Below are 19,584 nucleotides of genomic sequence, written 5' to 3'. Positions count from 1 at the left end.
ACCTCTTTGCGTGCAGTGGACATATGGTCGGTGGGATGCATTATGGGAGAGATGGTGCGCCACAAAATCCTCTTCCCTGGGCGGGACTGTATCCTTGTTATCTGATGCTATTTTTTCTTCTTCATGGGTTCATGTCTGCTGTTATGAAGAATGGATTTTTTAAAAATGAATCATTCTTGGTTTTAAATACGATCCATGTTGGGTTTTGCTTTAACCCTCCTGTTATCCTTTGATTTGACCGCATTCAATGTTTGATATCTCTATAAAGAATATTAACATCATTATTGTAACCGGGGCAAATAGGTAAACATGTCATGTTTTATTTAATGGTTTATTTACACCGTCGCCCTAATAATGTAATGGAACCTTTTGTTTTCAGACACAATCCTCTGTTTATTCCTATTTAAATGAATCGTCATCACTTTTGACCAGGTGCAATGATGACATCATGTGTCCCAATTATTCAGGTGAAATTAATTCATGCATAACATTATAAATTATTTAAATTTTAATTATTCCAACGTCATGGGCAACAAAGAAACATGAAGTACCTGAAGCATAAACAGTGAATAATGTTGATTATAATCATTTTCTGGATGTTTAAATTTAAATTGCTGGAGTCAATTGACCCAAAGGATAACAGATGTTAAATGTGAGGGTTAAAGTTACAGGAGGGTTAAAGAATATAAGGGTTTAATCCATAATTTCCACCATTGTTTTGCTTTAGCTCCATCATCATACATTTCTCAACAGGCCTGATGTTCTCTGCATGTTACTGAGGTGAACTAAAACTCACACATCGTCCTCTTTTAACACTTCAACCTGCAATAACGTCCTAAAACTAGCGGCGTGCGTTCTTGTTCTGGAGTCGGCGTGCCTGAAACTGAAGCTTTTGGCGATGGCGGGGAGTTGAAGTTCTCTCTCTGCATGTTTAAGTGTGAGGCTATTTCCTGCGTTTCCTGCGAGGGCCACCCCGGCGTGTCCTCCTGCAGCGAGCGAGGCTGTAATCGCATCCCTGAGATGACATAGCCCCGCCCCCATGCTGAGATGGTGCACGCGCTTATTTAGCACTCGGTGAATTAATGATGTAGCCTTTATGCATTGGGTTTTTTGAGCATCTGTAGCGGCTGAATTGAACTCACTTGGCGGTGCGAGGAAAGTTGAGACGTTAAAGGCTTTAAATGTCAGACAGCTGCCATGATGGGGACGTATCACGACGAGGATGATGCACGGCTGGAATCAGATAAAGGACTTAGATATGTTTGTGGGTTGTTGACGATGACACAATCTTTAAAAGGACGATTGTGCTGTGTTGTTTAGAGTGAGCTGCTCGTGTCTCCATACTGAGGTCTCTCCCTCCCTGAACATGCAGTCGCTGAAAGATTCATGTAGAAGAAGAAGGAGAAAACCCCTGCAGTGTAGCCGTGCACGCCCTCCCTCCTTCAGCTCTCACAGCCCCAGCCTCATCCTGTCTCACTGCAGCTCAATAGGAGTCATACAAAACTTCTAATCTTCTGCTTTTAGATCACTTTCTGGACTCGTACCCCACCGTTGCTAATCTTAATTGACTTCATAGACTTATATTGACCTGCTGAGTCTGTCAGGTGGTGATATGGAGGAGCAGACTGCCCCACAGGGGTCCCCACGAGCCTCGGGGCGACTCAGTGTTTAATAACATTTAATACAACAGTTTAAATGAAGTGATGGAGAGAGCCAGAGAAGTCGTATTTTGTGCTCGGCTTACATGTAAATGCACATTGTGTTCATTTTAGGAACGCACCACGCGTTTGTTATTGCGTTATAAAAGTGCCGAGTCACAGTGGGGCGTTGGGAGCGTCTTTATCTTCTGTAATCCGCGTGAAGCAGAAACAGCATATGGTTTTAATTATGAAGGGGGGGATTTAAATGAAATCCCACACATTTGATTGGACCGCTCCAGAGCAGACGTGACTTAGCGGATACAGAAAGATGGAGCTGCAGAGGACCACTCCGACCTCCCTCGCCCACATTGTTAAATTAATAAAAAGCCATAAAGGAAGTGACTCATCTCACATATTGGGACCCCCCCTCCCCCCCTCCCTTGACTCATAGACCTGGAGTAACCCTAGCCCTATTTAACCTGCAGTAAAAAGACAATCAATGCAGGAATACAGGAGGTAGATGTGTTGTTATGTACTTAGATGTGATGAGTCATTTAGGGGGTTGAGTGGTGACTGTGTGTGTGTGTGTGTGTGTGTGTGTGTGTGTGTGTGTGTGTGTGTGTGTGTGTGTGTGTGTGTGTGTGTGTGTGTGTGTGTGTTCGGACCCTAGTGGACATGTGGTCAGTGGGCTGCATCTTTGGAGAGGTGATAAGAGGGACAGTGCTGTTCCCCGGGACTGACCGTATCCTTCTGACCTCAAAACTCAATGCTTTTATTTTGGCAGTGGAATAAAAAAAAAAACCTCCTGGCTGTCTGAGTGAAAGTGTCAACTTGCTAAAGAGCCGTGGATAAGAACCTTAGTGGATGAAAAAAAAAAAAGCCTGCCTCTCTGAGCACTGTAGGTGGATGGTGGCCAATGTGCAATGGAGACAGAAAAGGAGGTGGAAGTGTGTGACGTCCCAGAAAAAAGATGAATTAATGGGGAACTCTGGGGGCTCTGGCAGCCAACTGCCTCGACTGGCACCCTGTGTGAGAACACGGGGAGGGGGGAGTCATTTGCAGTGTGTGGGGGGGGTAAGAGGAAGTATTGGTTGCCAACAAGGAAGGAAAACGAGCTGACACACCCCACGACCACGTTTGCACAACAAAAACACAACCGCACGCTTCACGTCTCTCGTTAATTAAAGACTAATTAGTTATTTTGTGGCGGTTAGCTCAGATATTGTAAGAGAGGAGTATACAGAAGGTATTTCATGTACTTAAATTATTACTTCATGGGGGGAGGAAATATTGATCGGATGCATATTGAGGCCCACGATTCTCTTTACTTAAGGAGACAAACTTCAACCTTTTCTGATTCCTCGTGGATGCTTGTTTAGGTTTTACTTTTGGTCTCACAACCTCCATCATCATTCGTCCCACCTGTTTTATGAGTTAACCTGAGTAGCTGAGTGGACACTGAGGCATACAGGACGAGTTTCCCCTTGACCCGCCATGCCAGACATCGACCAGTGGAACAAGGTGATCGAGCAGCTGGGCACGCCTCTACCGGAGTTCATGAAGAAGCTCCAGCCGACGGTGAGGAACTACGTGGAGAACCGGCCAAAGTACGCAGGGCTCACCTTCCCCAAGCTCTTCCCCGACTGCCTTTTCCCCGCCGACTCCGAGCACAACAAACTCAAAGGTGAGAACTTGAATGATGGCAACAGATTCACTTAAATGTCTCAACAACTATTGCTGGATTGCTATGAATTCTACTTTTCCTCCCTACATTTAAAACAAATATCTGTACTTTCTACTCCTCATCAGCAGGCTCGTAACTTTAGTTTTAATGCATTTGAGGGGAATTATTATTCTTATTATTTCTTATTAATATGATGTGAGAATCAGTTAGTCTTGCAAAGAAAAACAGCCAGTAGAAATGTCGTTCATGGGGATACTATTACTTTATACTTTGAGTACATGTCTGAGCCTGTACTTTTACTTGAATAAAGAAGTTGAAGAGTACTTCAGTCTTTGAACACAAGTATCTGTACTTCTACTTGAGTATAGAATGCCTGTACTGACACCTCTGCTCACAGGGCAGCTAGGCTATATATTGTTTTATATATATATATATATATATATATATATATATATATATATATATATATATATATATATATATATATATATATATACACCTAAAAAAAACCTTTACATTTTGCCAAATGAAAACCAGACATCATTTCTTTCATCTGTCTCAGTTGAGAGGTGCGACCTCTCTTCCCAGAAACATTTTAAAAATGTAAAATACATAGAAAAAATATGCCTTTTCTGCTCCGACATCAAAGCTCATGTCTGGCAAAAACGCTCATGAATCACTTTTTTGTTTTCTGGCTGCTGGAGTGACAGTGTTCAAGGGAGAGGAGGGTGAGAGGCCGGGCTGAGGACGTGCTGCTTTGTATGTTTTGTTGTGTCACAAGTAAGAAGTGAGGCAGACATCCTTTGAGCCGTGTGAGGAGGAGACAGACTGAACTGTAGGATGGAGAGGAGGAGTGAGGAGAGGTGGGAGGAGAGCCGCGGAGGAGTCGTTTTACAGATCCGCCATCCGTTTGTTATCGACGTGCCGATGCTGAGGCGGGCGCCGCCTGGCTCGTCTGTCTTACTGTTCAGTTTCCTTCGGTCCTTTGCTGCTGTGGAGCTATTTATAACGGGATCAGTGTGTGTGTGTGTGTGTGTGTGTGTGTGTGTGCGCTTTAATGGTTCTCAATTTCACATCAGTCCAAGAAGATCCCGAGGGTCGAGAGACTGCTGACCGACTCATGTTGTATGTCGAGAAGTCAACATTTTTTAAAAAAGAAAAAAAAAAAGATTTTTTATATATTTATACATTAAGAAAGACACCAGGCATACTTCCTGAAGATTTAGAGTAAAAAAACAATTACTTAATGCTGCCATGAGACTCTTAACAAACATTAGAAACTCTATTCAGGCAACGGAGAATTGACTTTTGTGCTGCGGCTTCAAAAGGATATAATAGGATAAAAGGAATAAAAGGAATACTGGAAAAAAAGGGATACGCTACAAACATAAATACTCCTAATTCTATTCCAACATGTGGATATTTGTATTGTTTACTGTACCTATGCTTTTCTTATTTGTACCTACTGTCAAATGTGTACTGTCATGTCCTAGCCCTCTTTGTTTGCTTGTTTCTTGTTTTATCTTCATATATAACAAAAAGTAAAGTATAAAAAAAAAGAAAGACACCGGCGGGTGTTCACACATTATTTCAGATTCAGCATTTTGCACTGATTAGAAATAAACAGTAGATATGTGGAAGCAGAAAAGGGGTGGAGATGGAGGTTGTTGAAGTGTTGCAGATTTATCTGCACTACAAGAATATTATCAGTTTTTCTCAAAGCTAAAAAACAGTGTTTTTATTTGTTTGTTTGTTAATCCTGATGTGAGTGAAGCTTTGTGAGATTCTGGTTTCCTGTGAGGAGCTGCTGCTGTTTATTATTCTCTTTAATCCCTGACATTTCTCTCCCTTCTGCCTTATTGTGCTCAGTTTTCCTTTTGGCATATTATTATTAGCATAGAGGATTTTTTTTTTTTGAGTCACCTGATCTCAACCCACCTGTTTTTTTTTTCTCTCTCTTTCCAACCACAGCTAGCCAGGCCAGAGACCTGCTGTCTAAGATGCTGATCATCGACCCCTCTAAACGGATATCGGTGGACGAAGCCTTACAGCACCCCTACATCAACGTGTGGTATGATCCGGCTGAGGTGGAGGCGGTGAGTAGGCCACTGGCAGAGCTGTGTATTGATTACCATCCCGAGCTCAATGCTCTTCCCCCCTCTGTCTTTTGATTGGTCAGCACTGTCTTTGTGTTTGCGTTGGCACACAAATAAAAAAAATAATTATGATGACTCACCTCATTTTCTTCGACGATTCACAGCTGTTAAAATAATATCTTACATGTAGCAGGGATAATTGCTGCATCGGAGCATTTCTGATTTGGTTGACGTTTCATTTTTCCTCCCACATTTATTCTTCATATATCTTATACTGTTTTTATTTGGTTAAAGTCTAACTTCCTCCATCGGTGACTCGTTAGTACGAGGTGACAGTGAGATTGAGAATCTGCAGTACGATAAAGTTGTATAGATCAACTTCCGTAGTTCATCTCCAGAGGATTTCCATGACTGTGCTCTTGTCCAAGCTGTTGTTGTTGATGCTTTTTAATGATGATAATGTTATAGTATGTATGACATGGCTGTGAATGGCATTTCAACACATTTTCTGCCTTTTCCCCTTTCTCTAATGTCATCTCATGCTGATGAAGGCCAGAGATCTCATCCAAATATCCATGGTAAATAACAACCGCTCTGCATCACAGAACAATAATTCAACATTTCTTTTGTTCGTACAGACTGAGGAGTGAATATTTAATGAGATGTATTCATCTATTTTTAAAGATAGAATACAAAGTGCATATTTAGAGACAACCTCTCAGTCCTGTCCCTGCTGTAGCAGAGAGGATTATGGGTGGGCCCGTCGCCTGCGGTGGGATTACGGAGGCTGGGCGGGATCAGAAAGGGTTGATGTGTGTCCTGTTAGTTAAAGACAACCCTACGGGAGGAAGACACCATCTGTCTGTTGTTTCAATTCTGGTTTTCCTCTAATATTCTTGATGTATGAGACAAACAATGTATTACTATTTAAACAATGTCATGTGATGAAGGGTAAATAAAGCGTGGACTGCTTATTTCCCTTTATAGCCCAGCATGTCTTTGAGCACACACACAAGTTAAAGTGTCATATAAATGGCTGGATGCATTCTCAGATTTGTATCCCCATGTTTGTATTTGATTTGTCCTACTCTTACTGACATGTTTGTCTTCTCCCCCATTCAGCCTCCGCCTCAGATCTACGACAAGCAGCTGGATGAAAGAGAACACTCCATTGATGAATGGAAAGGTGAGAATGACTTATTTAAACCATGAACAGATACCACGTGGTTTAATTTAACGCTATATGTTTAACGACATCCTCTCCCTCGGCAGAACTCATTTACAAAGAGGTGATGAACTTTGAGGAGAGAACGAAGAATGGCGTTGTGAAGGGACAGCCTTCACCTTCAGGTACTCTCAGTGCATAACCCTAATCGCTCTGTAAGTGAATTTACTACAACCTTACTGGAGTTTATTGTAAACAGAGAAACCCATCGTGTTGTTGACCATGCGTCTTTGTGTTTTGCATCTCCTTTAAAGTTAAATGTTGTTTAAGTGTTTGTGCCAAGCGTATTTGATAAATGGTTATTGTTGGACAGCTAATCAGTAACTATATGTATTTATATTTATATGATATTGATTTATAAATACAGTATAATATATTTAATAGCAGATGCTGTGTGCACTTTAATGAGTGTGTGTGTTAATGTGTGACATGTCATGACATAAGGTTTGGGTCCTTTGGCGGTCCTGAGCTGCTGCTGACATTTTATACATCTATACTGTTGTCTGCTAAGGACACCCACGCACAGCAAGTGCTGTTCTCATAGTTAGCCACAGGGGGGCAGTGTGGAGTCGCGTTAGCACATTCAGCTGTACCACCCACACGTCAGAATAACATCTTACTTGGATAGAACAGCAGCTAAAACAAAAAACAAAAACACCACGACTCCCACCAAAAAAATACATGTGTGTATGAGTTTGTTTTACCGGTCATGTGGGGACATCACGTAAAACACTTACATTGTGAGGACCCCATGACTTAAATCCTTACATTTTCCATACAGACTGGAAAAACTCCCCACTACATTTTTGTACTTCAAAGTGATACTTTTAACTCTATTTCAGGCCCTATTTCCATCTTTCCCCGAACACTCAGTGCCATAAAAGCAAAGTGAAACTACGTAACATCTGCTGACCAGGAGATGTAAATGTGATGGGGAATCTAAAATATGAATTATCAGTGTACAAATACTCTCTTCCTGTAGAAAGTATTAGATATCTCTAAACAACAGTGTCACAAGAGCTTAGCATGCATACGGCAGACAGACAGACAGACAGACAGGCCCTGGAGCTTTAACGCTGCAATTATTCTTGATAGCCATATAACGAGGGCCAGTGTTTGTCGACTTATATTATCTGTGACATCATTAACACGTTAACTGGGCTGGACTGTAAACATGGGAACGGAGTTCACCGAGTGCAGAGGGCGTCTGCTGCACAGCACTAGGGCTCACAGAGGGTTTAGACCTTATTAGCGGTGACACGGCAAATATTTTCTTTCATTAAGTTAATTGATTCGAGTCATCTTTCTCACTAACACGAAGTGTGGTTTATGCTCAGGTCGTATTTAAGATTTAAGATTAGAGTTTTCGCTGCACTTTGGCAGATATTCCTGATGTGTTTACTGTAAGTACACTTACAAAATGAAGTGACTGCTGGAATGAATGGCAGCCGTTAATCCCGCTTTGTTCTCGGTTTTATTGTGGGTCGGCTGAAGTACACCACCACCACCGGTCTCCATTAAAGAATCACCTCCTGCAGGGAGGCAAAAAAACAGCAGATTTACAGTTTGCCAGCTCTGTAAATGTTTCTGTAGGAAAAGAGTTTATATTCCTCATATTGGCTTTACCTTTATATTCTCATCCATTTAAATCAGGCTGTATTCTCTTGGCAAAGAAGGCCCCTTTTTTAATATTAATTAGCTTATAAACATAAGAGAGCAGAACCCACTCACTGAGGATTAATGGTGTCCAAACCCACAGAGGTTTAGCCGTTCACTTTAAAAAATAAAGATGCATCCTCCAATAATGTTAAAAAAAACTGAAATTCTTGAGTTCAGTTTGAGGCATGTCGGGTCCAGGAAGAAGAACCATCAACCCGAGATGCCCCGGCGTCTTTAATGAAGCCTTAATCGCTTTACTAATGACAGAATAGCAGCCGAGTGGACTGAATTAAGAGTTCCTTAATGAAGTCTGGAAAAGTTTACTGCCGGACGCTTCCACCTTTGACTTTCAAATGAGATCGATATGAGAAGATTGGATTGTAACTTCCAAAAAGAGCGTGAGCAGACACAACACGTTTCATGGTTTATTCTGAAACGTGGATGGCAGACGATTCATCCTGTGAAACTCCATCGGACCCAAACCTTACCTGCTTCCCCCCCGTGTTTCATTATCTGTGATCGTGGTGTCCCACAGCTGTGGTCCATGTCCATTTCTCAGCATTTCTCTCATAAATATCTGTATATTTCTGCCGCCGTCGTTGCCGGGACTCCTTTACGTTGTAACCCCCTTGCTGCTGTTGATTCCCTTAGCACAGGTGCAGCCGTGAACAGCAGCGAGAGCCTCCCTCCCTCCTCCTCCATCAACGACATCTCCTCCATGTCCACCGACCAGACCCTGGCCTCAGACACCGACAGCAGCCTGGAGACCTCTGCAGGACCCCTGGGGTGTTGCAGGTGACTAGCGGCCTGCCTGCGCAACCCCGTGTTCTTCCGAAGGTGAAGAAACCCCCTGAAATCCAAAATGACCGACACACCCACACACACACTCCAAAAAAAAAGCTAGAAAATGAATACATTACGAACAAAAAGACGAGTTATGGAAACACAGAATGTGAAACGATGACATAAAAGCCTGTGCGTTGTCCTCTGAAAAGGAGCAGTGGTATTTAAACTGAAGTAAATGAGCTGAGATATATGTTAATGATCCTCTAGTTGCTTTGCTTATATTACCCCCACATATCTTGTATACGACGTCCAAAACAGAAAGGCTGTCCACCTGCATCTCCTGTAAAGCGCACACTTGGCTGGCTGTTGGTCTCTCGCCTCCTTTTAGGAAAAAGCATTTATGCTCCGATCACTGTGGCAAGGTGGGCTGCCATGTTGCTCATCACTACTGTATACGACCCCCCCTCCCCCCATCCAACCCTCATGTAATGCTGTATTTTAACCTGGAGGCGCCCCCTCGTGAACCAGCCAACACAACCCAACAATGGAAGGCTGCCTGATTAGTATGTTTTTACGTGGTTATTCTGCAGGGACATGTAGTCGCTCTCACCCACAGCGGCGCCCCCCCCCCCCCCCCCCTCCCCCACCCTGCGCTATACTTGTAAATAATGTAATTCTGTACAGCTGAAGGGCACACAGAGTGGGACTGACGGCCAGTACACTGGGAGTTGTTGTTTATTTTTTAATTTAGATTTTTTTTTTCCTGACGAGCGCACCTTGCCACATCACCGCCGTCCACCTCAGTTGCCCCTTCCTGTTGCTGTAGTCCTGCATGATTAGATTTAAAACGATGCTAATCTCACTGTATGCTAAAATGAGTCTGTATAGAGACTTTTTGTTCATATACGATGTAAACTAACTCAACTCCAGACATGGGGGGGTAGGGGTCTGGTCACAGGATAGAATGTGTGTGTGTGTGTCTGGTGTGTGTGTGTGTGTGTTATCCACAGGCAAGCCATTAAGACATTGGTAAATGTCAGGGCTGAGTTCGGGACTTAAAGGGTCAGTACACTCTGAAGTAAATTATTTTGATTGTGCTCAGACTTTAAAAAATTACCTTTTTTGAAGGTTTTCAAAAAAAGTCTGATTTATGTGTAATGTCCCTTTTTTATTTCTCCTGGCAGTGTACCATTAACCCCCCCTCGTAGGCACAGGCGTTGGTCTGTTCCACCAGGAGGAGAACGTTCTTATTTATTTGATTGTCTGAACGCGAGGAGGGCTTTTAGAGCGAGATGTGGAACGATCCGGTGGTTTAAAAGGCGGGCGATGAGTGTTAACCTCGTAGCAGCGTGTCACTCGTGTACACAGGGGTGCAGATCCGATGTCACACCATGTCACCAAAAATCGTAACTTTGTTGAGGCTCGCCATATCATTCAAAAAGTACCTCATAGGGAATCATTTATTGTGCTTACCTTTCATTTATTTCTCCTAAACAGCCAACAGCGCGTATCACTGCTTACTTTATATTGGTTCTAACTGTTATATTAGTAAATCATAATTTAAGGGTCTCAGCCATGTAATGTCTACTCATGTTCTTATCTTTCGCCTCCCTCCAACTCTCCATTTCAATCATTTCTTTTTAGATGTGAATGAAGTCTGAAAATACATTTGTTCAGTTGGGATCTGCACCCATGCATGTACATTCACTACATCACGGTATAGTCCATTTAAAAAAAAGGGTAACTGGATAGAGGCTAACCAACAGTCGTGATTACTTTATTTCTTAGCTGGAATTTATTTATTTTGATAGATGGAACCTGAACATGGCAAGTGCCTTTTGGAATGAAGCATGCAGGTGCAGAAATCACATTATATTTGGGAAGTTTTTTTCCCTCTGCTTCTTCTTTTTCTGCCTTAAAACTATCCGAACCCCCCCGTGAACCACCGACGTTGGTAGAAACATTCAATTCAAATAAAAACGGGACACAAACACAGTTTCAGAGCCGAGGCCAATCGTCCGTCCCGTTTAAAACACGATAGAATACTAAATACTTCGTAGGCTAGTTAACGTGCTGGTTTGTGTGCGTTTACAGGCAAATAACCTTTTTAACAGATGTTGTGTTAAGAAATCCAATTTTGCGGTTCAAAGGAATGATTTCTGTTCTGATCCTTCTGCAAGTGATAAATCAGATCACCCGTCATCGCTTGACAATCGGGCAACTGACACCCAGATAAAGTTTCTCTCCCTTCGCGACCAAGCGATGTTTGTTCTGCACTGCTCCGCGGTTTTATAATTGTTAAAAATGGTTAAAACGTCGGTAAGATGTGATGATGGCACTGTTTAGGTGAAGCTACATGTCATTTCACAGTTGAACTAACTTTCTTACTAACTATCTGTCTCCACCTGAAGCACCTGCTGTACATACGTCTCATCGCCGACATCTCTTAGCTACCTTGTTAACGCCCTTCCTGCCTGTGGCTTGCAGTACCTCCACAGACCTAAAGAGGGCGACGTCTCCACAATAAGCTACAGCTAGCTCGGCTTTCCGTTCAGGGTCTGGCCAGGGGCAAACGTTCACACACATAAAACAACAGGGTGAAATTTCTTAGTGTTTTTGAATACGTTCAGATGAATCGCTCATAAAAAGGGAGTCTTAGTGGGTTTTTTCCGAATCGACTCCTTGCACCACCGATACGCTATCACTGTACGCAGTTCTGACTACAGGGCATTTTTAAACCATCGCAACTACGTTCTTCTTTCCGTTCTTCTTTCCGTTCTTTCTCTGAATGTGATCTTTATATATATATACACACATCCCACCAGACAATAAATCAAATTTAAAAAAAAGGTGCTTCTGGTTCTGTTTAATGCACCTGAAGTAGAGACGATTCTAACAGCTGGGTTGTCAGCACTGAATGTAGTAATGAATTGTTTCACTCACGTCACTGCTGCTCTGACATCAGTGTGTGTGTGTGTTTGTGTGTGTGTGTGTGTGTGAGAGAGAGAGAGAGAGAGAGAGAGAGAGAGAGATTTCAAATGAACCAGCATTCAACACAAACTGTCTGTAAGGTTGAATTTGGGAGATTTTCATCTAACGTCTGGACAGATTGTTTAACGATTCACACGTTTTCACATTTTTTAAAAATTATTATTATTGATTCAACGTGAGATTTTGCAGGATTGCTTTGAAGAATGTCAGTAAAAGTCACACTTTGGAAGTAACTCTTGTGTTCACGTTCAGTCACACAAACCTTAGATGTTAGAAAATGTATCCACTACCATACCCTGCTTTTTTTTTAATCACACGGGACTCAAAGTGATCTCTTGTGGATTCAGGTTTAGCCAAATCCAGTTTGTTTGCTATCCGAAGATGGCCGACTTGTCATTCCCCCCCCAGACTTTCACCTCTTTTTTTTCTTTCATATTGTCATATAAGTCATATTGTAAATAACAATGATCCGACAACGCAATAAACACTTTATTGCACTCAGACAGGGAGGCAAGCTACTGCAAAAGGGGTCAGGTGACGCTAAAACGCTTCGAGTGTCCAAAAACAAATGTGGAACTCGACAGCGATGAAACCCTGTATAGCTCATCTGAATCAGGTGATGTTGTTTTTTCCCCAATTCTTTTACGATTCCTTCTCTCTCTCAATTCTTTTACTCTGTGCTGTTTTAATGAATCATTCTTTTGACATTGTCAGGTTGGAACAAAAAAAAAAAAAAGTAAAATTAAAAAAAAAGAAATTGTATCTGTTTCACGCTGATCTCAAAGCTTCAGGCTATAGCGTTTCAAATAAAGTCAAAACAAATGCAAAAGAAAAAAGAAAAAAAATTCTGAAAGCTGTTACTGTAAACACGACATTTTAAAGGAACTGTGTATGTAAAAATAGTATATGTATGTGATTGAAAATAAACAAAATCTTTGATCTTGTTCGAGGGCGTGCCTTCTTTTTTCTTTCGATACGTGCGGATTGTGTTTGTTCCTAGCCTTCGTCTCCATAGCAACCATCCGTCCAGACCGCCACGGCGATACTAAGTCCCACCCACATAGCGGTACACATCTATGACAGGTTTTTTTTGGAAGTTATCATCATCGCACTTTCTTTAGATTCAGATATTCAGAGGAAATTAAATCTAAAAGCAAAGTTTATGACACTTATATGTTGTAAGATAACAAATGTTGATTTCCAGGTTTTAGGACTCATTCCTGGATCACTCTGTATAATATATGAAAGGTAGATTTGTTTACCGTCACAGATTTCTGTATATTTCTGTCCATTGTCATTAAGAATCTTTATATTAGAATATGTTTTATCTACCACCAAATATAACCATTGTTATACACAATAATCTGATGGTTCCAGGTACATTTCTACATTATAACCTGTTGTATTTATCAAAATAAATAACTGAAAAATAATCACTGAAAACAACCATTGGTTCCCCTTCCATGTATTAAATGTGGGACGAATCAAATTCTGCATCTTCTACATTGAACATTGAAAGACACTCAACAAGTAAAACAAAAGGGGAGACTCACTTTAAAGTGTATTTTTATTCATGTTTAAAAGTTCTTTTGTGTATCAAGTATCATGTGATGAAAGTATCCCAGAGTCCTCCGCTCCCTCCTGCGTCCGTCATCTTCTCTTGTCTGGAATCCACAGAACGAGGTGCCGCATAGGCTCCGCCTCCCTCCTTCAGGTGTTCAGGCACTTCATTGTTGTTTCATTCACATTCCAGATGTGCTGCGTTGACCAGCAGCAGGTTTTTAAAACGGGACCTGGTCTTCAGAGGAACAGTAGCCAGGTCAGGTCGAAGGTCAAGATGTGTGTTTGTATTTTTTGTACCCATCAACAAATCCATGACATTTGGCTTAAAGCTACATAAATACGCTTCATAAAGACTTCATCAATACAGACATTCACTTATTGTGCACACATCATGCACCGCACGCCGCTCGCTACCGAATCTTGAAGCCGCAAAACATTTTCTTCACAGCTCTGCGTTGTTGTTCTGCACTAGTTCAGGATGAAAACCAGGATTAATCGTCGTATTTCAACCAGGATGAAATACGACGGGGTATTTTTAAAACTAACATCCCGCATGCCCAGAGGTAGACTGTCAACCGCAATCCCCCCCGAGAGCATTTTGCAGAATGACAGCAGCTAATTGGGAGACGACTGCAAACTGACATTCTGCGTTTTTACGGCGTTTTTTTTTAATTATATCTGGGATTTAACGCCTTTTAAATTTAGCTGCGAAACATTCTTCAATCCGTGCACGTATCCGTCACAGTGCAGACTAACATTTAGTGTCAAAAGTATTTACAGTACAGGCTCCTTTTTCTTTCTTTTGGTCATGAGGGACAGCACAGAAGCACATATACAGTATATTGTCCGATTGAAAACGGTGCACACAGAACATTCAGTACCACCTTGCTGAGACTAGACGAACACTTAAGTGCAAGGAGAAATCGTAATATATAAAATATCAGACACTTTGCTTAAATACCAGATAAACATGACGTATACGTTACATAACGGTTGTTTTTACATGTGTTTCTCTGCGTCGTTTCCCTCTATGTACACCAGCAGATTAACAATCATTTCACGTTTTTGGTTAAAGTGAATCAGGGAGGCCTTTTTTGGTTTTAATTTTTTTTTTCAACCTTTTCAAACCTTCCCTTCTATGAGGCTCTATGAGCTGAAGTAGAAAATAATAATAGTATCCTACTGTGTATCGTCATATCGGTGTGCCGTTACTCCACTTTCCAGATGATTCTGGATTCAGAAAGTGTCTGTGAGTTTAAATAATACCGTATTTACAGATAACGTCAGTCTGGCATCACTCCAGGTGATGTCTACATTTATACAGGAGCGCTACAAATCCTATTTAAATTAAAACATGCCATCAACCTTCCCAACTTTCAACCAAGCAGCCAAATCCCGTTTGGAGCCCTCGTCATGTCCACAGTTCCCAGCCTCCTTCACTGTATCCAGATGGTGTTGTTACGATCTGGTCGGCGGGGGTCGGCCACCGCCGCCGCCGCCGGGCTGCTGCCGGTCGCCGTGAGGTCACTGAACGTGGAGAAGAACTGCTCCATCTCTTTCTGCAGCATCTGGTTCCGCCGCTCGGCGTCGTCCTTGGCGCGCTCGGCGTTCCGCAGCTTGATCTCCGCCATCGTGTACTTCTTCCTCTCCTGGTCCAGGTCCTCGTGGAGGCTCACCATCTCCGTCTCCAGGTCCAGGTTACGCTGCTCCAAGCTGCAACGGAGGTCGACGCCGGGGTTAGGAGAAGAGAGTGTGATGTGAATGCTCTTGTTTTTACTTTAATGTTATTTTATTTTTGTGGAACTGTTTTTAATTGATCGTTTTTATTTTCATTTTAAATGAGCTAAACTAATTTTTGAGGATGTTTCCCTCCAGTAGAAATCAATTTAATAATTCACACAAGATGGAATATTTTAAGAAAGTCACGGGAACTTATGATAAGGGGTCATTGTCCGACTACTTTTTTATTTGTTTTTGTATTGTTCTGTTAAATTTGGAAGTTGTATGTCTTTTAATGGAAAACTGCAAAATACAGTTTAAAAAAAAGAGAAAGAAAGTCACGGATGACTTTGTTGCATATTCCCTTTTGCATTGTACTGTTTTTGCACAGGTAGAAACTTGAAAAGGTGTAATATTGTACTTAAAGTAAAAAGGACTCCAGATTCACATTTGCGTGTCATCTTTAAAAAGCTGACGTGTGAATATAAATATGAAAGCAGAGCCGATCTCTTATCTCTTACCTCTTTATCCTGGCCTCGTACTCCGTCTTCTGCTTGTGCATCTCCTGTTTGAGACTGGCCACTAGACTGTGCAGGGCGCTGTGGTTGCCGGGTCCGTTGCCGACGGTGTAACCGTCGCTGTTGTCGCTGCTGCTGGTTCCCCGGCTGCTCCTCCCTCCTCCACCTCCACTTCCTTCTCTGTTGCTGTTCCCGTCCTCCCCCTCTCCCCGCGGAGGCTCGTTGTCCCGCGCCGCTCCGTCCAGGTCTTCGTAGTGACCCGTGTAGAAGTCCTGCTCGGGGCAGGTGGTGGTGGACGAGCGGCAGGAGGTGGAGTTGTCCGGCAGGGAGATCTCGCAGGAGGAGGTGGACCAGGTGGCGCTGTCCACGCTCTGCTTGTCCTCGCAGCTGCTGTTCAGACACGTGTTGGCCACGTGGTTCTGCTGCTGCAGGTTCTGGTGGTTCAGCTGCACGTTGTCGTAGGTGGACAGGCGGTTCTGATTGGACGTTCGATCCCCGTGGGAGCAGTCGCGCGCTTTGTTGCTCTCGCGTAACGTGACGCAGCCGTTGGGCACCCAGAGCCCGCCGCGGCCGTTCAGGCTTCCCGTGACGCCGTCTGTGCCGGAGACGCCCATGCGGACGACGCCGGTCCCGTTCCCGCCCGTCACGCCGCCGGTGCCCATCTTGGTGCCTTTGAGCGCCCCGCTGCGCCGCATCGGTAAACTCCCGCCACCGGTCACAGTCTTGCTCTTCTCCTGACTCGGGTCCGAGGATGGCGAGGAGCTGAAGGAGCCGTTGGTGACGATCCCGCTGCCTTTGCTGAACGCCGGGTTCTTCTTGACGGTGAGCGGCGGGCTGCGGGCGACGTCGAAGCGTCCCGTGACCCCGTTGCGAGGGCTCGCCGATCGGGGCGAGCCGCCGTTGTCGACGTGCTGGCGATGAGGAGGCGACTCGGGCGCCTCCCAGACACACTGCCGCACCACCTGCGTGTTGTTGTTCTCGGCGTTCTGGGACACCGTGGTGGCGGCGGAGGAAGTCGTGGTGGCCTGTCGCCGCGGCGGCTCCACGTTGTTGTTGTTGGCGAGCTCGAGGGCCGTGGGGGTGTCGTCTTCCAGAGGGAACAGCACGTCGTGGCGGCCAATCAGAACGGCCATGAGCTGCTGGACCAGGACGGTACCTGACAACACGAGACAACGCGTCATTAATCTGGAAAGTTCATCCAATCAAGACGCACGACCAGCAGGAGTACCGACCTTCCATGATGGTGACGGGATCCTCGACCTTCGGCCTCAAGATATTCGGCCCAAAAACTGTGGCCAAGTTTTGGACGCTCATTTTATTCACTCCTGAATACGACTGGACTTCATCCAGAAATCTGGAAAAAACGACACAAATATCATCTTTACCGCCTCGATGACGATCACAATTTAAATTATGAATCCTTTAACGCGCTATTAAATACCTGCAGATGTACTTGAGAAGGTTGAAGTTCACTGGAGGTAGATTTTCCACAAGCTTTCTCAACTCCTTCATACCCTGCAGACGATGCAATACATGACTCATCAAATCAGAACTACAAGTTTGGATCTAACGTGGGAAATTCACAGCATATCAAATACGAACAATCGCACTCAGAGAACAAACCAATGGAAAAACCATGGGAACAAAACAGCCACGTCATTATTGTGAATTCTAGTCAAAAATAAAGGCAGGGCGCTCATCTACGCTGGAGGTGAAATCAGGATGTCTCTCTTACCACCTCGTCGTCTTTGCTGAGGAGCTTGGCGCTGGCCAGGAAGTCGTTGTACTTGTGGAAGGGGACGACGGGCTCCGGCAGCTCTCTGAGATACAGCTTCAGCAGGGAGGCCACGGTGTGCACGTCGGTGTTACTGCACAGCAAAATCAAACACATGCATTCATCGTTATGACGTGACCTCCTGCAGCAAGGGGGAATACTGTAAATACTGCATGTGACAGAAAACAGAGCAGTTCCATTTGACACGCGTGGCGGCGTCGGAAAGACTCTAATCTGTTCGTCAGCCAATAGCTACGTCACGTAGCTTAGCACAAAGACTGGAAACAGAGGGAAACTGCTAGCCTGGCTCGGCCCAACGCTAACGAAACCAACCAGTAGCTTAATGAATGTTATAATTAGATAGGATAGATGAGGACAAGAACCGGAGACGGGTGGAGACGGAGGAGGGTGGAGGTGTGACATGCTGGTGGGGTTTTTTATTGCCTGTGTTTCTAGGAAGCGGTAGGATGTTGATGGATGCTCTGGATCCTGACCTCCATGTTTTATTCATGGTTAAAGGGTGGAGGATGGAGGGTGGAGGATGTCTCATCTCACCTCCCGGTGGGACGATACCATAATGATACTGGCCAAAGATATTATCCTGATAATCATCAACATGTGCTTTAAACTCTTAAAATGGCGCTAAAACATACGGATATAATTTCACGTTTCGTTTTGAAACAAATGTATGGATTTCGTCACAGATGAGACGGTTGTAAATCAAAAGGTTTCACTGCATTAATAAATGATAAACATGTATTCCTGCTCTTCTCTAGCAGCTTCACACAGGGAGCAGAGGTCTAATCAAGCAAGTGGAAACACCTGATGCTGCATGAAGGGTTTGAGTGGGTTCCACTGCAGACACACAAAAGAAAAAAGATTTTTATCGTTGATGATCTGTTGTTAAAATAAGAAACTCAAAAGAGTTTTTATGGATGAATTAAGAAATATGGACCACCTTTCCAAAGGTTTCTCACAAAGATAAAGTCATGGCAGGTGAAACTAATAATATGAACGATCCGTCTGGGAGTCGGTAATGTTTATTTCCACCAACGTTCAGCATCTGCTGCTTTAAAACGCTGCACTGAAGAGGCAACACGGGGATGAGAAGTGGTGCAAGAAAAAAGATCCTTTTTCTCCACTCGACCAGCCGTTCCCCCCTCCGTGTTAAAAGCAACGCCTCCACATCCGTCTGCCCGTTTCACCGCACCGGGACGGCGTTCAAAAAGCACAATATTGGCACAGATACAAGTCAAATGAGCACGGACCAGACTGCACGGTTCAATATTGATGACGCCACAAACACGAGACAGAAAACACATTCAAATGACACATTCATCCTTCTTTCTATGATATATTAATGTATGTATGTGCAGCATATATAAACTTTTCATTTGGGTGATTTGCAAAGAAAAAAACAGCCTGACATATAACTTAGCAGGCAGCTGGCTGACATGAGGGGGTCGTCAGGTGATTGGACTCACCTGGGCTCCTGAGCTATAAATGCTGGCCCTTTCACCTTCTACACCTTCAACACCTCCACAGCACACACACACACACACACGCTTTGTTGCTCATCGACTTCTATGACGTTTTAAAGTGAAACCTTGCCCTCGTCACATTACCTGACATTCACATGCAAATGAGGAGAAGCCGAGAAGCCGAGCAGCCGGTGGGCTCGCTGGTTCCTTACCAATCAAAAGAAGGTTTTTCTCCACAGTCGAAGGCGTCCTGCAGCTCTTTGACCAGGTTGGCCTGCCCCGGCAGCCTGAAGAGGCCCTCCTCCCGGAGGCCCCACTGCCGGATGAAATCCACACACTGCTCCACCAGCATCGGGGCCAGCTTGTTCCCAAAGCGCCGCTCATAGCGCACCGTCTCCTCCAACTTCTGACCAAAGATCCCTGAAACACACGAGGAAACGTTCACCAG

General features: G+C 43.8%; 2 protein-coding genes across 11 annotated transcripts in view; one reads left to right on the top strand and one right to left on the bottom strand.

Moving 5' to 3' along the window:
• Nucleotides 1-19,584, top strand: part of mapk10 (mitogen-activated protein kinase 10) — a 50,465-nt gene that overhangs the window by 14,897 nt on the left and 15,984 nt on the right. For 3 of the 8 annotated variants that reach the window (XM_084034998.1, XM_084035002.1, XM_084035001.1), the window contains exons 8-14: nucleotides 17-88; nucleotides 3,142-3,324; nucleotides 5,296-5,420; nucleotides 5,972-5,998; nucleotides 6,543-6,606; nucleotides 6,693-6,770; nucleotides 8,961-9,154. In XM_084034998.1, the coding sequence (XP_083891124.1) occupies nucleotides 17-88; nucleotides 3,142-3,324; nucleotides 5,296-5,420; nucleotides 5,972-5,998; nucleotides 6,543-6,606; nucleotides 6,693-6,770; nucleotides 8,961-9,103 (692 nt within the window). In that variant the 3' untranslated portion in view covers nucleotides 9,104-9,154. Of the gene's footprint in view, nucleotides 1-16; nucleotides 89-3,141; nucleotides 3,325-5,295; nucleotides 5,421-5,971; nucleotides 5,999-6,542; nucleotides 6,607-6,692; nucleotides 6,801-8,955; nucleotides 9,155-19,584 lie in introns of those variants that run through there. The other 5 variants (XM_084034999.1, XM_084035005.1, XM_084035004.1 and 2 more) reach the window with 5 other exon arrangements.
• arhgap24 (Rho GTPase activating protein 24) overlaps nucleotides 13,930-19,584 on the bottom strand; it is a 47,477-nt gene continuing 41,822 nt past the window's right edge. For all 3 annotated transcript variants that reach the window (XM_084034994.1, XM_084034995.1, XM_084034996.1), the window contains 6 exons: nucleotides 19,349-19,556; nucleotides 17,617-17,749; nucleotides 17,323-17,396; nucleotides 17,114-17,235; nucleotides 15,885-17,037; nucleotides 13,930-15,357 (listed from right to left, as the gene is read on the bottom strand). In XM_084034994.1, coding sequence (XP_083891120.1) covers nucleotides 15,081-15,357; nucleotides 15,885-17,037; nucleotides 17,114-17,235; nucleotides 17,323-17,396; nucleotides 17,617-17,749; nucleotides 19,349-19,556 — 1,967 coding nt within the window. In that variant the 3' untranslated portion in view covers nucleotides 13,930-15,080. The remainder of the gene's footprint in view (nucleotides 15,358-15,884; nucleotides 17,038-17,113; nucleotides 17,236-17,322; nucleotides 17,397-17,616; nucleotides 17,750-19,348; nucleotides 19,557-19,584) is intronic.

Source organism: Eutrigla gurnardus, assembly GCF_963514095.1.
Source record: "Eutrigla gurnardus genome assembly, chromosome: 19".
Lineage (NCBI taxonomy): Eukaryota > Metazoa > Chordata > Actinopteri > Perciformes > Triglidae > Eutrigla > Eutrigla gurnardus.
The sequence above is the reverse complement of the archived record's forward strand: the minus strand, read 5'-3'. Positions and strand labels throughout refer to the sequence as shown.